Consider the following 18407-nt stretch of genomic DNA (forward strand, 5'->3'; position numbering starts at 1 on the left):
GTATATTTAAATATCAAAACGTGGGAAATCTGCAGTGGTTTACAGTTTTCCGATAAAGATTCCAAAGTTTATTTGAGTCACTGCTTCGTTTGATTGATCTCTAGTTTCCTGAAATTTTTCTCTCATTATGAAGTATTGCTTGATATTATAAATGTGTCTACATTAAAGGCACATTTTCCCAAAACCTACTTGAATTATATTCTTCTTTTACATCTGCTAATAATGTGATTATACGGTGCTCAATGTAGTGGTGAGTTCTCAACACACACGCAGTGCGTTTCTCTGTCCAACGGTGCGCTTTTGTTTGGGGGAATAAAGCAAGTCGGCCTTTGTGGAGCGTGGGGGCTTTGGGAATCTGTGGGCACCTGCTACTTACACAGGGCTCCAAAATAAGTCGAATAGCGGACTTCCTGCTATGCATTGTAGGCTACAGATGTCCTGCCGCTGCCATATAGCTCGTCGAGTTAATAATAGGAGTGCGGTTGTCAAGCTATTTCAGAAGGGGGGAGTGTCGGCTCATTGGATCCGTTTTATCCGCGAGTTTCTCATGAAGTACCAGTGGGAGGAGAATTTCCAGCAACGGAGGATATCAAAAATAAACCCCCTTCATGTCAAGAGCGGAACGTATAAATACCCCCGATATGGCCAGTCTGCAGCGGTGCTGGTGAGTGTAACAACAAGACTAAGCTTGGTTGGGGAATAAAACTACAAGTCAGAAAGACTGAAATTAACTAGCAGGTAAACTTTGAACAACAGTGGCTCCACGGTACTGGATAATCCCCTTTAATTTAACAAGATCGCTGATTTTGAGTGGATAGACCACTGCATCGATTGGAGAAATCGAGACACTTACAGAAGGAGACAAAGGACATTGTAACCTAATCTTTATTTTTACTACCTTTGGGTGCCAGTTCATCTGCAGAAGATGTGTGCCACCATGCGTCTGATGGTTTTATCCATATTCGCAATGAACGCGGCACTTTCCATCCCGTTTGAATCAGAGGATATTGTACCTGTTCGGATAAATGGAAGAATGAGCGGTCGCTTTTGGAAAAGAAGCGAGGAACAACCGAGGTTTGTCCTCAGTGCATTTGGCAAGGACATGATTTTAAACCTTGTACCAGACACCAGCTTTATCGCGCCTTCCTTCACCGTACAGCGCATCAAAGCTAGAGATGTTGCTGCTTTACACAGCGTAAAAGGTGCCAAACCTGTCCAGGACGAAGACCTTCAGACAATTTCAATTCAGACAGAGGACAGTGAAGGACAGCTAATGCACTGCTTTTACTCTGGGAAAGTAGACCACGATCAAACCTCGGTTGTGGCTGTCAGCTTGTGCTCCGGGATCTTTGGCTCTTTCATAACACAAGGAAAGGAGTATTTAATTGAACCTAAAATTAGAGGTGACCTAAGGTCAGAGTCTACAGAGCAGCTGCATGTCATCAAGAGGAGGACACTCACCGAAAGTCCCGGTGTCTCCCTCCTGTTTGATCACGCAGCCGAGGAGCGCGGAGTGGGGAAGCACAATGGGGAAAGTTTTACGCACGGCTACAATGACGCGCAGATGGAACCTCGCCGGAGACGATTTGTTTCCGCGCCACGGTTCATAGAGACGTTGGTGGTAGCAGACTCAACCATGACCCACTTTTATGGAGATGAAATAAAGGTCAGACACAATTAAGTCATTCTTTCCTGCACACTGAATTTATAAGAACCTAAATAAACCGTTTAAATTTCGCAATATCACACCATAAACCATTGTTCATAAACACATTCTTGAAGACGTCACTATTTTTCCTTGTGATTTTCCCATCCTGACTGCTAAATCAGGATTCATAGCCTAAGAAATATAGTAGCATGGATTTGTTTTTTTGTGCTGCTTCATAAAATAGTTTTGGCAATGAGAAAACTTGGGAGGAAATATGTGGGCTCCCTGTTTTGCACAGGCTGAGAAAGAGGTCAGGGAACAGAAATGCAAGCAATGCTGGACCACATTCCTCAAGACTTTGTCACGATTTCAGAGCAGATTTTTAGCATCATCCAAGGAGAATTAATGTAGAATATCGATTCTATTCTGACGTAACACACTACTTCCATACATCAAATAGACTCTTTTGGTGCCATATGTTGTTCTGTGTGAGACATACTTTTAATATATGGTGTTTTCATGTAAAAGATTAGCCTTGATCAATCATCAGTATCAGGCCTAGGTTATGGTTCTAATCGGAAATATATAAAAAATTCAGATAGTTCATAACCCTACTAAAAACGCACTTATTGTAGTCTGAGCTGCAAACTGTTTTTTCGACAATAAATGTCACAGGTATTCAGGCACCAGGGTCAAGTACATAAAGATTAAACTGAAAAATCAGTTAAATATTTCCTTTTATTACAAATCAGATTGTATTAGAATTTTCATTCATGTTACCTTTATTTTGTAGGAGAAGGAGCACTTCATTTGTCATTTGGAGGCCCTGTGTCTCTGTGGGTGTGTCTAGAGCACATGTGGAAAACCATTCTATGGGGGAATAAAATCCCAGCCTAGAGAAAGTGATTTCAGCAAGGCTGGTGGACGCACGGCACAATCCACTGCATTTATTATTAGCATTACTGGGGCTCGGCAAAAAGAGAGCATGACAGTGCTGTGGAAAACCATGCCCAGGGGACAGTGTTTAATGAATTATAAATTTAGAAGAAGACAGTTTGGCATAAAATAAGGATCCAAGTTTCCTGAAACAGAAATAAAAAATTGTTGGGAAAGGACAAAGATATGTTTTGAACAATTTAATAACACTGTTGTTCCTTAATAGGTGACAACAGTATTTACATTATAATTACCCCATTTCAGTATATATCTTTGTTACAGGTAATAAATGCTAATAAATGGCATTTTTCTACTTATAACAGTAGAAACACAAGCCTGTACTGGCCGAAGATGTACCACCACTGCAGTCTAAGCCATTTAAACGTTTTGTGAATGATGTTTTATCCTGTCCTGTCTCTCCTCTTCCGTAGCAGTACATTTTGACCCTGATGTCAATGGTCGCACAGCTTTATAAACACCCCAGCATAAAGAACTCTGTGGACATGGTAGTGGTGAAGATGTTGGTGGTAGAAGATGAGGAGGTCGGCCCTGAGATTTCCAGCAATGGAGGCATGGCTCTAAGAAATTTTTGTTCCTGGCAGCAGCTCTTCAATCCATCGAGCCAGAGGCACCCAGAGCACTATGACACTGCTATGCTGTTTACTAGAGAGGTGAGGGGCACAATGAGTCTCACCAATATAAGATACCATCATCTGCGTAATGTTACAAATGTGTGCTTACAACAGTGAAACAGAGAAGTTCAATCTGACCAAAGAAAAGTCAACATCCCCTCCCCTTACTTGAGACCACAAGTTTTCTTCAACAGATGTTTGTTGAATAAACCTTGTCTCCCAAACATCATGTTCCCAACTGCATTTACATCTTTGTAGGGAATTTAATCAGCGAGTGGATTATGTTCCGATGTAAATTGTGTCGTATGTGTTGTGTTTTTTTTTTAAAGTAGATAAACATATGACTTAAGCCAGTGTTACGTTTTTATCTATATAGCCAGACCACACGCTTTTACCAACCATAACCATGTGCTACAAGTGCCGGAATATGACTGTATTGAATATTATTTGAAGAAAAAAAAAAACATAGTTTGAAAAGAGGTCATATTGTATGTCATTGACTAGGAGTCAGCAGCTGGGTGCACAATGACAAATTCACATCCAACAATGAAGACATCATGCAGGTCATGTGATCACAGTGAAAACATTCAATTAGCAAACTGTGGCTGAAATCTCTGGGAAAATCTAATAAGAGGCCCTCTAGTTAAATGTTAAAATGTTTATTAAAAGTGAAACAACAGTGCCATGCGAATTGACCCTTGGGACATTTTGTACTAAAAGAAGCAGAAGTATCATATTGAAAGTTTTAGGACCAGGGAATGCTGAATGTTTATAGTATTTGGACATACAACTGTAATTTAATGAATAAACTTAATGAGTTTTTTTAAATAAAGAATAGGTATTCCAGCAACTTCAGTCCATGGTTTTGGTTTACTGGCCTGTAGATTTATTGTTGGTTCAGTCTCACTACACTTATTAGTTTTGTTTCCAGCAGCAACACAAACCATTTTTTTTTTCAAACATTGGCTCTATACTACTGGGCAGCACCAAATAGAAGACAGACACAGTTTGGGGGATGCATTTAGAAAATACAGATACAGAACCACACATACAGAGCGCGTTACAGTCCACTCAGCCCTAGTGGTCGGGTATATTTCATTCTCTGTTCAGAAGGTAATAACCCAATGAGGATGAGTCATGAATTAAGCCCTGGTGGAATTCAGTTCCCAGCCAGCTGCAGAACTTGGTTGGTTTCAGAGGCAGAGGACATAACCACACAATTCTCCAAAGTGTTGTACAGTAACACAGGTGGAATTTAGGGCCAGTTGTGTTTGGTGGGGGGTCCCAGCTGGAAATTAGCCTGGGGGCCAGTTGTTGTCATACAGCATGGTGTCTTAAAGCAATGTGTGAGATTAGGAAATTAAAACAAGGTAATAAAGAAAAAGCTCATTTTTGGTTAATTTAGAGAGGCAGATTCCTGCCTGTACAGCGAGAACCATCATTCTGATTTTCCAAACCAGAGAAGATGTAATCAGATTCCAAACATACTGTGCTTTTATGGAAGTTGGGAAAATAGCTCACAGGTCCCCGGGGTTTGAGTTGTGATTGGCTAGTTCTGCTGTGTTTGGCTGCCTTCTTTCATTTGGTATGTACATGTTGATAAGGTGTTAGCAGTCAGTACGTCAGGCAAGAAACGTCTCATTTATTAATTTGTTAGCTAAAATGTTCTGGTTGTGGCTCCATTTGATGACAGGCTTGGCATTTATCCGCCTGATATATACTGAGTGGCGTTAGTCTGTAAATCTGACCCTGGATCAGGGAAAGTGATGAACATAACATATGGCTCTTTGCAGTCTTGCAGTGGAGTAGTTTGAAACTATCATTCAGGAGCACCTTTTATTTGTTTTTTTCCATTTCCGTGGAGATACGCTTTGAAATGTACTGTACCTGATAGAAGGTTGCAAAGTTCATAGTTCCATCACAAATCAGCCCTGACAAGATGAAGCCACTTTAATGGTCAGGGCTAGAGCATGCGGACGGGTCAGGGTTGAAAATGTATGCCATGTATTACATAGCCACAAGAGAAAGCTACTGCAATGGACTATTGTGAAACTCAAAACTCCCAGTCTGTTGCATGTATTGGAAACATTGTTGTCATAGATTTTTTTCGTCTCAGAATTAATTTGTGTTTGTTTGCCTGTCTGCAAATGCAATACTGTGGCTTCGGCCCATACATTTTGCTGTGTGTCTGCATAGATGAGTGACAGATGCTGTTGGGGAACAGTGTGTACAAACACACGCTTAGCTGTGTTTAACTGCAGATCCAAATCCAGATGTGTTTTAAATTACAGGGGGGCTCTGCCTTGTGGTTTTCTGGGGCTGAGACGAGGCCATGGAAGTGTCCGTCTCCATCCTACACATACAGGGAACAACCTCAGATACACCACGCTGTTCATTTTCCTACTTCTGGACAGCTGTTGCATGCTCACAATTTTTATTTGTTGTATGACTGAAACACAGAGCAACATGTTTGTTTCTGTGGAGATTTGTCATCGAGGTCATAGTGGTTAGTGCTTATCGAGGGAAGCTGGATTTGCTCTAACTTTTATGTGAAAGTAGAAAGAAAAAAAAGAAAGAGAGATAAAATGACTTCAAAAACCTGAAGAAAGTTCAGATGTTAGACATTGAACTGAATTGCACAGAAGACAACAGATTTTTAATTTCAGTAGAAAATGATCCTTGACACTGAGACCTGTTGAATCCAAACAGTTGTTGGTGGTATGCAGCTCTTACTGTATGTGGATTCTGGATGGTACATCACTGATGATTAATGAAATGCCATTCCACTGGCTTACGGCACCTAATGGTATTTCTCATTTCCCTCAGATGTTAAACTGTTAGTGTTGATATTTGTCACTGTTGATTATGATACTTAACTGCTGTGAGTGACTTGCAGTATTAATGGTATGTTCTACCAGCTTCAGTATTTTTTGGCTTGTTGTATGTTAAAGATAGGAAGCCCATTTATAGCATTTATTGCATTGGTGACAACTGCCTTTAATGAGCAGTTATCACTAACATGAGAATGGCTAAATTACTGTACGCTGTTATGTGTCACTAGTAATATAGAATTTTCACAAAAGATTTGAGAATTGCAAAAGTCTTACAGTCTCCCATCATCTTCATCATGATCGTCTCTCTTCCTGTGTTGCAGGACATCTGTGGACAGAAGAGCTGTGACACACTGGGTGTGGCTGACGTTGGGACGATGTGTGATCCCAAGAGAAGCTGCTCAGTAATTGAAGACAACGGCTTGCAGGCTGCCTTCACAGCTGCACACGAGCTTGGTCAGATCAAATTTACTGTGTGCTTTGGGCACAGCATTTACAAAACTCCTTCTGTTAGACATAGCTTTAAGGTCAAATGTCCTGTTCCTCTTGTCTGGCTGCAGGTCACGTTTTGAGTATGCCTCACGACGACTCCAAGACCTGTGAGAAGCTGTTTGGAAATCTGGGAGGACATTACCTTATGGCTCCTCTGTTTGTCAGCCTCAACAAGACAGCACCGTGGTCTCCCTGCAGCGCTCTCTACATCACTGAGTTCTTTGACAACGGACATGGTAGGAAACAGTTCAGGTGGCTCTTTGTAGCTCTGTTAAGAATCATTCAGAGACAAATAAATCCACAAGAGTTTAATTATAGCTTTCCTGCTTAAACCTGTTGCTCACCGTAAACTATATGTTCCAAAGGTACTTAATAAATCCTCTTTTTTAACTCTCTCCATCTCTTTGCACCCCCCCCCCCCCCCCCCCCCATCTCCCTCCATTGCTTCCTCTCTCCCATTTCATGTTGTGTATCTTGTATTGTTTATATTCTTCCTAGTCCTATCAGTGAACCTTCTTTTCCACTGAGTCATACTATGGATTTCTTCCTGTTCTCCACCTCCCCAGCCAAAGACAACAGCTGGTGTCAGCATAAAATGTTCTTCATCAATTGAAAAAATGTCAGCAAACACTTATGTGGCTGGGAATGTTCGTTCCAAACTGAGGACGTCATTGACAACTCCAGACAAAAGCTTATTGAATGTTATAAAGAATCATTAGTGGAACATTGAGTAAATTCACATTTAGAGTAGCTTTTACAGCCCACATTCAAAACGCTGCGGTGCCTCTAAAAGTGCACCACATTAGCTGGATTTAAATTATCCCTTTTTTTTTTTTTTTCAGGACATGACTTGTCCTGAATATTTTTCTTCTCTTGTCATACCACACACAAAGAGCACCACATTTACACTTGTCCCAGTGCTGCAAAGTCTATAATCTCCATAGACCACAAAACAGTCAATCTCAAACAGTGCTGCTTTGTATTGTTACCTCAGGGGACTGCCTGCTAGATGTCCCAGAGAGCACCATGCCATTACCAAAGGAGCTGCCAGGCACCAAGTATAGCCTGGACCAACAGTGTCAACAGATTTTTGGAGAGGAGTTTGTCCACTGCCCCAACACCTCAGACAGTGACATCTGCAGCCAGCTTTGGTGTCAAGAGGATGGGACAGCACAGTGCTCCACAAATAATGGCAGCTTGCCCTGGGCTGATGGCACTCCTTGTGGCTTCAACAGCACCTGTCTCAATGGAGCATGTATGTCAACACAGAAGGTGATGCAGCCGCCGGTAAGACGTCTCCTTTATCAAGTTATCAACTGGGAAATGAAACTATGAAACAGGTGAAAGAAAAGAAAAATCTAAACTCTTCTGATTAAAAACAGAAACCTGAATTTGTTACTGACAAAATACACTATTTGTTTTGCTGCTACAGCTTCAGTTAGTCTGGTATGACCAGTGGCTTATCATGGCTAATGTTCACAAACTTGTCTGTAGAGCGGTTGTCCACCAATCTCATAGTTGTTGGTTCAATCTCCACCTCCTCCAGTCACATGTCGAAGTGTCATTGAGCAAGACATTGAACCCCAACTTAGTTGCTCCCAGTGAGGGTTGGCCAGCTGCATTGTAGCTCCCCCATGGGTGTATGAGTGTGTGTGATTGTGAGTGTGAATGGGTGAATAAGAAGCAGTGTAAAGTGCTTTGAGTGCCAATAGGTAGAAAAGTGCTATATAAGTGCAGACCATTTAACATTTGTCTGTATAACTGACACCACTGAGTCGGGCAGTTTGTGCAATCTGAACCATGCTGCTCAGGGATGAGATTCCATAGCATTTATTAAAATCAATTTCTTCTAAATCCCTTTTTAAAACTGTTTAAATCGCATTTGAAAAAAAGTTAACAGTTTTAGTCACTACAATAGAAAAATAAAAACAATAAATTGTTAAGCGTAATTAAAAATAAGATTTTGGTATGTTGTAATGTCACATTGTGCATGGTAAAAATCACTAATTCCTCCATGTGTCATATCATGACTATGTAGTTGCAAGATCAGATGTACAGTTAATGTGTACAATTAAAAACCAAAACAACAAAAATTATGATTTTTTTCTTATATTGCCCATAATAAAATATATTAATGATGAAGAATGTAGCCTCTTCTAATAACTTTAATAACACAATTGGTTGATTTAATTGTGTTCAGGGACCAACTCTGGAGGGCTGTGCTGCTGTTGCTGCATGGTCTTTTTTTAAATGAACTTTTTGTGTGAATGCCTGTGTCTTCTTACTACAATCATGAGGTGCATAGAAACACAACTCCAAAATAATGGTCATGTTGCTTCTGCTATGCAAATATGCAACATATTAGTCAAATTAACCTTAAAACTGCATTATAATCCTTTTCTTGATGTTTATGATGGATTTTTGCTGGATTGGTAACGTTACGTTTTATTGTACTTTCACAATGACTATCTGAAGTGCTGAGCAGAACTTAGCAGAGCACCTTGATGCATACTAACACTGTGCTTCATATAAAATAAAGTTCATATCTCACCAAGTTATTCTTTTTAGTACAAGGTCCCTCTTTGTGTAACTTTCCTTTAGTTCACCGCTTAACATGGAGACAGAAAAGAAGGTGATTAGGGACAAAATTCATAGTCCTCATTGAGTGCAACATTGGATCAGTTTATTGGACGTGTCAGACACCAAGACATTGCATAGTTGTTTGTATACTCACCAACAACACTATGCAAAGTTGTCACATTGGGAACTATTATCTTAGTAACTAGTATTTTTCAATGTAATCATGAGGTAAAGAGCACGTTTCAATTGAATTTATCAGGAAAGTGTGCTTGTATGACAATGCGCCTTCTTGCTTCATGGCATCATGTTGCAATGCACCAAAAGTTGATCCAGATTTAAAAACACTGAGTTGGTACAAATGTTACACCAACCAGCTACCTCCTTTCAAATTCATTAGTGGGTATAAATATTTTTTAGGGCTAAAATTAAGGATAAGATTGCCTTTTTCAAATTTAGTGAATATCTTCCAAACTTTCTCTCTCTCTGTCTCCATGTTAAGTGGTGAACTAAAGGAAAGTTACACAAAGAGGGACCTTGTACTAAAAAGACTAACTTGGCGAGATATGAACTTTATTTAATATGATGCACAGTGTTAGTAAACTCCACTCTGAAGCCTTGTGTTATCTTCAGATCAAGTTTGGAATGAGGTTTCACACAGAATGATTGTGGATTTTTTCCGACATGTTTACAGTTTAACACATCAGGAAGAAATGCTTTAATAGTCAATATAAACAGGATAATGCATTAGAATAATCTTTGTTGCTTAAAGACCAACATTAAAAAAACATCTGAAACTATCCTTTAGGACTAAAACTTTACTCATAAGAGGATGTTACCATAAAACTGCATGAGAACTGCCTGTAGGCTTGACTTAATCACCTCCTTGAACTCCAGTGCTTATTTACTCAGAAATAGAATGATCAGATTCGTAGTCATAAAGCTATAAAACTGTCTTCCTCTGCAAACTCCCATGCTATTTTCCTCTGGGTTTTTGAAATACACAGAAAATGTGATTTTCAGTTATTTAAACCTGATGTGTTTTGCAGCATAAAGGGTTCCTGTTATCTCAATTTCTGTCAGTTAGTCTGTAAATCTGTCAGTTAGCATTTTACTCAACAACATGTGGTTTAAAATTGTAGTTGTATATTTCCTTCCTCAAGGTAATTATAGCATTTGTCGATTTAAACTTTTTTAACAGGGGTAAACTAAATTGGTGATCAAAACAAAAGTCTGGCTAAATAGACTAAATCTACAGAGTTTTGTATTTTTAGAATGTAATCAGTACGTCTCAGTGATGCTTTTTGTATTTCTTTAACAACATTTATAGTGTCACCTGCATTAAGTTGACTTCTAATTTTAGGTTGACGTGGTTGACTTCTTGTTTTCACCTTGTGTTATGATCACACATCTGTTAATAAATCCAGATGTGGTGGTAGTCGGGATGTTGCCGACTACCACTGTTGGACCAGCTGGTATGAACACTCAAGCAAGCACACACACACACAAACTTGCACACAAAGCTGTAGTACTGCAGGTTCTCTGTCTGCGAGTGACACATATAACAGGAATGTGGGTAAAGGCAGACAGCAGGCGTGTGCCGAGCTTCAACACAGAATCTCACTGGAGTCGCTGCACGCCAACATGCTGTGGGGCCTCAAACCCAGAAGCCCAGACTGTGGTTTGGAAGACACAGCTTAGATTGCTTTTGGCACTGGGCTCTAACCAACTACTCACACTGCTTTCTCTTCCCCCTTTTCTTGTGTTTTACTGCAGGTGGTTGTGGATGGTGGTTGGAGCTCGTGGGGACCGTGGCAGCAGTGCTCCAGAACATGTGGAGGGGGGGTGGAGTTCTCCTATAGGGAGTGTACTGACCCTTTGCCTCAGAATGGAGGGAAGTACTGTGAGGGACAGAGGGTTCAGTACCAGTCCTGCAACACTCAGCCCTGTGAAAACAACGAAGGTGAGAGTTAGCCCTATGTGTGTTTTAAAATATTTAAAGATGTTGATAGGCAGAATTTTTATTTTTAATACTTTTTAATCCAAATGCAAAGCACTTAATTTTTTGCTACACAGAAATAAACACAATGAAACAGACTTCATTAATCATCATCATCATGTACAATCCAAAGCCTAGAAAAACTTATTCCACTTGTGAGTGTACTAAGTTTCTCTAGGCTTTGGATTGTTGTCAATTTTGTTAATGACGTGTCACATTAGACCAAGAAAATCAGAAATAATTCAGAAAATGCATTGGTTATCAAAGGTGTTACTGGTTCCTTTTTCTGTTAATCAGCTAAGTGACAAGTCATTTCAGCTTGATTAAGCTTGTGCTTAGTTTACAAATTATTTGGTATAGATTTATGTATTTCCTGTACACACCGACCTCCATCTGTTGTCCAATTTCTCTTTAAACTGTAGGGAAGAGTTTTAGAGAGGAGCAATGTGAGAAGTATAATAGCCCCAACTACCTTGACTACAACAGAAACATGAAACACTGGATCCCAAAGTATGCTGGTGTTTCCCCCAGAGACAGATGTAAGCTGATCTGCAGGGCCAGAGGCAGCAGTGAATTTAAGGTGTTTGAATCCAAGGTACAGTCTGTGCACCTAACATCACAGCTCATACTTAGAGACATTTTGCCAATGCATTTAGTCCACACTATAGCTCAACGAAATTGATTCGGTGCTGTCCACTCAAAATAATTGTGTTTTATGTTTGCATTTTTAAAAGCTCATAAACATTAAAATATAACAATAATAAAAATAACGTATAACAATAGTGTAACAGTGTTTAAGCATCAAAGTTGTTTCAAAATTACATGTAAATCTGACATGACCAAGAAATTTGCTGAGGTCATGTCTCCATGGAAAACAACGATTCACTGCAGTGGGAGACAAAATTGGTAAAAGTATCAATTCTGTGAAAAAGATACTTGCTGACCTCAAAACAATAACTTGAAAACAAGATATTAATTAAATTGTCTTGCTTTTTATGGAACTTTATCCTACAATCTCATATGTTGATGCAATAAAGTCTTCGACAATAAGGGCATTACCTGACTTTAACCTGTATCCTCCTATAACATGGTTATAAAGCCGACTTCAAAAATTTGGGAGTTATGCCACCGTTTTTTCCAGCTTCATAAAGAAAAGCTCAATTTGATAGTGATGTAGCAAGACTATCTAAAACATGTCACAAGATCCAGCGATGCATATAATGTTCTACAGTCACTGGCCACTATATTAGGTAAAACTAAGAAATTATAACATGGCGAAAGAAGAATTTATGGCAGAGCTGCTGTATTAGTTTGTAATGGATTGTGCAGGTGTACCTAATAAAGTGGTCAGTGAGTGTATATTTCAAATACGGTTTTCACTGCATCTTAAAATGTGATATAAGCTACATGCTAGAAATTTACTGAGCAAACATGTGATGTCAGATTCACATAATCATGCATTTCTGTGAATGTGATAGCTGCTTCACATCTGTAATTGCATTTGTTGTGTCAATGCAGGTGATTGATGGGACAACCTGTGGCCCTGACACTACATCACTGTGTGTCCAAGGCCAGTGTGTGAAAGCAGGCTGTGACCAGGTGATTGGGTCCAACAAAAGAGTGGATAAATGTGGAGTGTGTGCAGGAAATGGGCTCACCTGCAGAAAGATCACAGGCTCCTACAGCAAATCAGCGTAAGTGGTAGAACAAAACACAAAGAAAATGGTGCATGTGAAAATGATCATAACAGTTACTTGTAGTTACACTTAATATGATATTTACTGAAATGCATGTATGCTGTAGGCTTTCATAATAGTTGCTTGATAAAAAAAGGATGTAGAGGCTTTCTTTTGTCAAACTGTGGTGGAAAAAACACGGCACACTCAGCTGCCTATCATCATTATAAGCAAACTAGTTCTGGGCCATATTTGAGTCTCTTTATACTTTGAACATTCTGTAATTGAAGTGATTAGATTTGCTTCCTTTGGTTTGCTTACCTACTTGGTAGTGTTCTTAAGCAGTGGGAGTAGTTATTTCGGACAAAATTGACTGAATAATTTAATTAGGGTTTGCACGTGTAATACTGCCATTGACTCTTAGTTATTTTTTAAAATTATAAACACTGGAATGACGATAAAGCTTTCAACACCTTAATTCCACAACTAGTTACAATATTTTACATCCAATTTTTGGGTATATTATCAGCCTTTTTAGCAAGTTTACATAAGACTTTGGGTTTGAATGTGTTTATTAACATTGCAACTGAAACACATACACATTATGTATTTTAGCATGATACCAAAACTCTTGTTTTAGGTTTTGGTGTCTGTAGCTTTAAATTTAAAAGAGCGAAAGCCCCTTTCACCTTTTTGCAAAAGCTCTGCTAAGTTTGTGAACTAAGGGTCAGAGAGAACTGGCCTGTTCATGCACATTAGTCTCCGAAAATTAAGGAAACCTAAAAGGGAAGACTGGATTTTTTTTGTGTGTATTTGTTTTTTTGGATATGCTACAAACTAACTCTAACCCTACACACATCGGAGACCCATGTAAATGTACACAAAAAATTAAAAGTAGGTTTTGCATAGGGACCTTTAATAGTTTATCTAGTGGGCTCCAGGAATAACAGTTTAAGACCACCAACACCCAATATATATGTTGGTCTATCAATATGTCGCATATACCAAGCGACATATTGAGAGATAGAAGTAAGATACTTTAAAGAGTTAGAAGAAAAGATCAATGTCAATCTAAAGTCAAGCTTAGCTTAAACACAACTGGGCTAGCTGTTTTCTTTATGCTGAGGCTGATTTTCTCCTATGTCCAGCTGTACTCTCCTAAAAATGTACCGTACTACCTCAAACAAATCAAAGTCTTTACATGATCTAAATCCATATCTTGCTCTTTTCCTCCAGCTATGGATACAATGATATTGTCACAATTCCCATTGGGGCCACCAATATCGATGTCAAACAACGGAGTCACGGAGGAAACAAACATGATGGGAACTACCTGGCTATAAAGAGAGAGAACGGTGGTTACATTCTCAATGGTAACTTATCAATATCCACTATGGAGCAGGACATTCTTGTGCTGGGGGCGGTGCTGAAATACAGCGGCTCCTCCACCACGTTAGAGAGGATTCAGAGCTTCAGGCAGTTGAAGGAAGCTATCACTATCCAACTCCTGGCCACTGCACGGGATGACAACCCTCCTAAAGTCAAATATACTTTTTTCATACCTAGAGATGTGATTTTTAATAAATCCAAGGTGAAAAAGGACTCATCACAGTCTTTGCATGTGATCTATCCCTTTGGTGAACCAGAATGGGTGCTGGGAGAGTGGTCTGAATGCTCCAAGAGCTGCAACTCTGGGTGGTCCAGGAGGAGCGTTGAATGCCGAGACAGTGCAGGATTTCTCGCTAGTCAGTGCGACAAAGACCTGAAGCCCATGGACATCAGACCTTGTGGCGATCTGCCATGCCCCATATGGCAAATGGGACCTTGGTCTGCCTGTTCACGAACTTGTGGCCTGGGAGAGCGCCACCGCAGTGTCTTCTGCATAGACTACACTGGGAAGACCGTTGAACCAGAGAAGTGTGATCCAAACAAAATCCCTGCGACAGTCTCTAGAGAATGTCTCAATCATGAATGCTTATGAAGAACTTGAGTACAGTGAACTTTAGTAACCAGGGATAGATTATTGAATAGGCATACCAGGCCAAAGTATAAGGGGACTACAAAAGTACTACAACCATTCATAAATGACCACAAAGAAATGCAAAATAATTGTCAGACATAAAACAACCATAAAGAGATGCAAAATAATTCAAGATTCCATAAATTGACCACAAATACCCAAAGAGATGCAACACCATGACAGACATAAAACCTGCTATCATAGAAATGACCACAACGACATGAAAAATAACAAGAGAATGAAACAAAACAACTAGAGTAACACAAAAGGATTATACAAATACACAAAATGACTATAAAGAGATACACAACAACTCTAAAAACACATAAAAAATCTACAAAAAGATGCACAATGACTACAATATGCCTTTCAAATAATTACATATTGACTATAATGGAACACAAAGATATGAGGTCTGGGTCATAGCAGATGGGACTTTGGTCTCCCTGCTCATGTACATTTGCAGCCAAGGCAAACGTCACCACAGTGTCTAATGCATATGCTATCCAGACAAGTTCAATCTGAATAAAATCCAAGAGCTAGTCTCTGGAGAATATCCTCAGTGGGACTGCTTAGGAAGAACACAGTGAACATTCCTATTTTGGTCTGACAGCTTTTTCCACACACTGTCCTGTAAAATATGAGTATGTAGATCATTTGTACCTAACGGCAAATAATGACAATATGCATACTTCTGTTTGGTGACATCTTGCAGTTGTAGTAAACTTGGCTATCGTGTAGCATTTAGACACTCAAAACCTTGTCAGGAGGAGGTTTGTGTGGTCAGATGGCTCAGAAAACACAGGACTTTTCCACAGGAGACTGGAGTTTAGTGGGAAAGTGCTGATAATACTGTTTACTGATTTGGTGCCAGTGTAGGAGAACGCATTACCGATTTGGTGTCAGGTGCTAAACAGAGTTCAGTTTCAAGAGACATGTGGCTCCCTACCTGTAAGCGCTGTTTTAGCAAATACAATTCTGGTACTTATATGAGAGGGTAGGGACAAACAGCTTATATAGGTGAAACACTTAGCGATTACAAAAATAAACACAACTGACTACACACAACTGATATAGAAAAAATATATACAAAGAATTAATAGATGCTATAGGTTATTTTGATCACCTATCAAATAACATGTTATTTGATAGGTGAAGCTACAAAACCCACAAAACCCTCCCACCACCGATCCGACAGGAGGGTACGGAAAGGAGACTAGGTGAAGCCTCTGGTATGTGGACAATGTGATTGTACGCAAGTCTAAAACCAAGTGTAAACAGGATGTCTAAGCTGTTTCAGAGATCCTAACAATTTTAGTTCACTTCTTAAATGTTTGGTAACATTTTGTAACATTTGTAGTCTGGTGTCTTGCTCCTTTGTTGGATGATTGGGGGTGCCCAGGGCCTTTTGTCTCATAATCTGTCCATCTGGTCACATTAAGTTACATCCAGGGCATATGCCTGAATTTTATTTTGTCATCTTTTGTTGACATTTGACAACCACTATTGAAATGTAAAACCAATGGATATCTACCTCATGTGATGTATGTATAGATGCTAGATAAAGGTGCTGCATGTGTGTTTTCTCCAGAATGAGACATTTTCTAGCCCCGCTTTAAACTAAATCTAATATTTTAAATAAGGCATGGTATAATATACAGTTTTTCTTAGGTAGTGATTTAAATTGGGGCTAGAACAATGGTATGAAACCTGCTGTCAAACAACAGTACCATCTAAATATACCTCCAGTTGTCCTCTACAGCACACAACCCCATATAGCTTTGATCGAGCCATGTACCTGTTTTTGAGGTAGATACATTCAATAGAGGCATTTCAATTTTAAGCTTTTGGGAAATGCTTCCATGTTTGATTGCTTGTCTTCTCTACACATACAAAAATATTATTTCATTCTTCATTTTGTTGAAGATGTCATATTTTATCTTGTAAAAATGTGCATATTTGATGTATGTGAAAAGCATCAACTGAAACCTAAACTGCCAATATTTGGACTTTAAAATGTATCAGTCTTAGCCTACATTAAATTGTGTCAGTACCAAGTTTCATAAAAATTCTAACAAATGGAATCTAAGTTTACATGCTGTGTAAAATGTTTAGCCTTGATAATGCCAGGTATTGTCCCTCTGCCCTATAGTTTCAGTTCATCCAAGTCTATTATAATGCATTTTGGAGGAACATTGGTACAAATCATGTGCAATGCAACACATGTATCTTTGGAGGTGTAATTAGTAATAATTAATTAAATGTTACGTGATAAACGTTCTATCAATTGTGTATATAAAAAAATAACATTAATCTTATTCATCTTCAAATTTTTATGTGTTAATGCATCATATGCAAATATTCACAACTGTTTTCAGACTATTGATTTCTTCATTCCTATTGTTAATTTACAGTATGTTATTAAATAAAAGAGATGGAGAATTAGGGCCATATCCCTTCAGTGAAGGACCATGCTATGTCTTCATTACAGCTTCCTTTTAAGCTATTTATTTTTATAAAGTTTTTACATTGAACGTGTTATTAACATGGCAGAAGCTGCTGTTTTTGAGATTTTTTTGTCTATAATAATGTTCCAATAAACACATTTATTACAATACTTCTGTTACTGATTCTTATCCTCCTTGACAACCATAAGGTAACTTTGTGCAACATTTGAGGAATCAAATGTCTGCATCAAAATCAGTGTAAAACTCTGGTTGGTCTTCCTTTACTGAGGCCAAAGATTAATTACTTGAGAAATTCTGTGTTCAGACTTGTAAGTGTAAATCAACAATCATGTGCCATTGTTAGGACTATGCATATGTTGAAGAAAATGATACATTTCAAACAAATGTGGATTTTTAGCTGCAACACTATATTAGACAATGTAGGACACTAAAACTCAAACTCACTGGCATGCTTTACAAACTGAAACCTTTAAAGATGCTTGGTAAAATCCACCTACATTGGAATAACTGGAGTAATGTCTCAGATGTCTGAAATAAAAAGAGCTATATAAAAATAGTAGCTGTGGTCAGAGAGGAACCTCAGTTTAAAAAGCAACAACTTTGATTTAATATCCTGTGCTTATGCCAGTTTTTTTAGGACTATTTCCAGCTGAAAGAGCTTGATAGATGTGAAAATCCTAATGAGCTGCAAATATCAGTATGGCCACAATAGACTATCCTTTCTGAGAATTAGGAATGATCTTTTTCTGTTCTAAAATCCTGTTCTAAAAATGCTGTCTTAATAATAATAATCATTATTACTCTTATTACTATTATTATTATAAATAATGATTTATAATGAATAATGATTATATTGGCAAAAAACAAACAATCCAAGGAAACAGAACTTACATAAAGTCAGGTCATACAGAAGGATTTCAGAAAATACATACAACATCAGGCTTCTGGATTGTCAAGGAATTGAGATACATACAAATAACATTTTTTTAATTCTAAATTCACAGCACAAAAAAGATATACATGTTCTGATTAGTTTCACATATCAATAGAACGTGATTTACCCCCAATAGTGTGAATTCCTGAGCACTGAGTTCTGTTGTACATGTAGCTCTGTGACTTCCTGTTTCT

At 38.7% G+C, this 18407-nt stretch overlaps 1 protein-coding gene across 1 annotated transcript; it reads left to right on the forward strand.

Annotated features, from left to right (window-relative positions):
- Positions 1-460: 460 nt before the first annotated feature.
- Positions 461-18028, forward strand: LOC137128637 (A disintegrin and metalloproteinase with thrombospondin motifs 8-like). The gene is made up of 9 exons (XM_067506969.1): positions 461-1666; positions 3016-3255; positions 6371-6503; positions 6608-6775; positions 7534-7826; positions 10893-11079; positions 11538-11710; positions 12634-12809; positions 14028-18028. The coding sequence occupies exons 1-9, from the start codon at positions 926-928 to the stop codon at positions 14770-14772; spliced, it is 2856 nt and encodes a 951-aa protein (XP_067363070.1). The 5' UTR covers positions 461-925; the 3' UTR covers positions 14773-18028.
- The last annotated feature ends 379 nt before the right edge of the window (positions 18029-18407 follow it).

Source organism: Channa argus, chromosome 6 (assembly GCF_033026475.1).
Source record: "Channa argus isolate prfri chromosome 6, Channa argus male v1.0, whole genome shotgun sequence".
Lineage (NCBI taxonomy): Eukaryota > Metazoa > Chordata > Actinopteri > Anabantiformes > Channidae > Channa > Channa argus.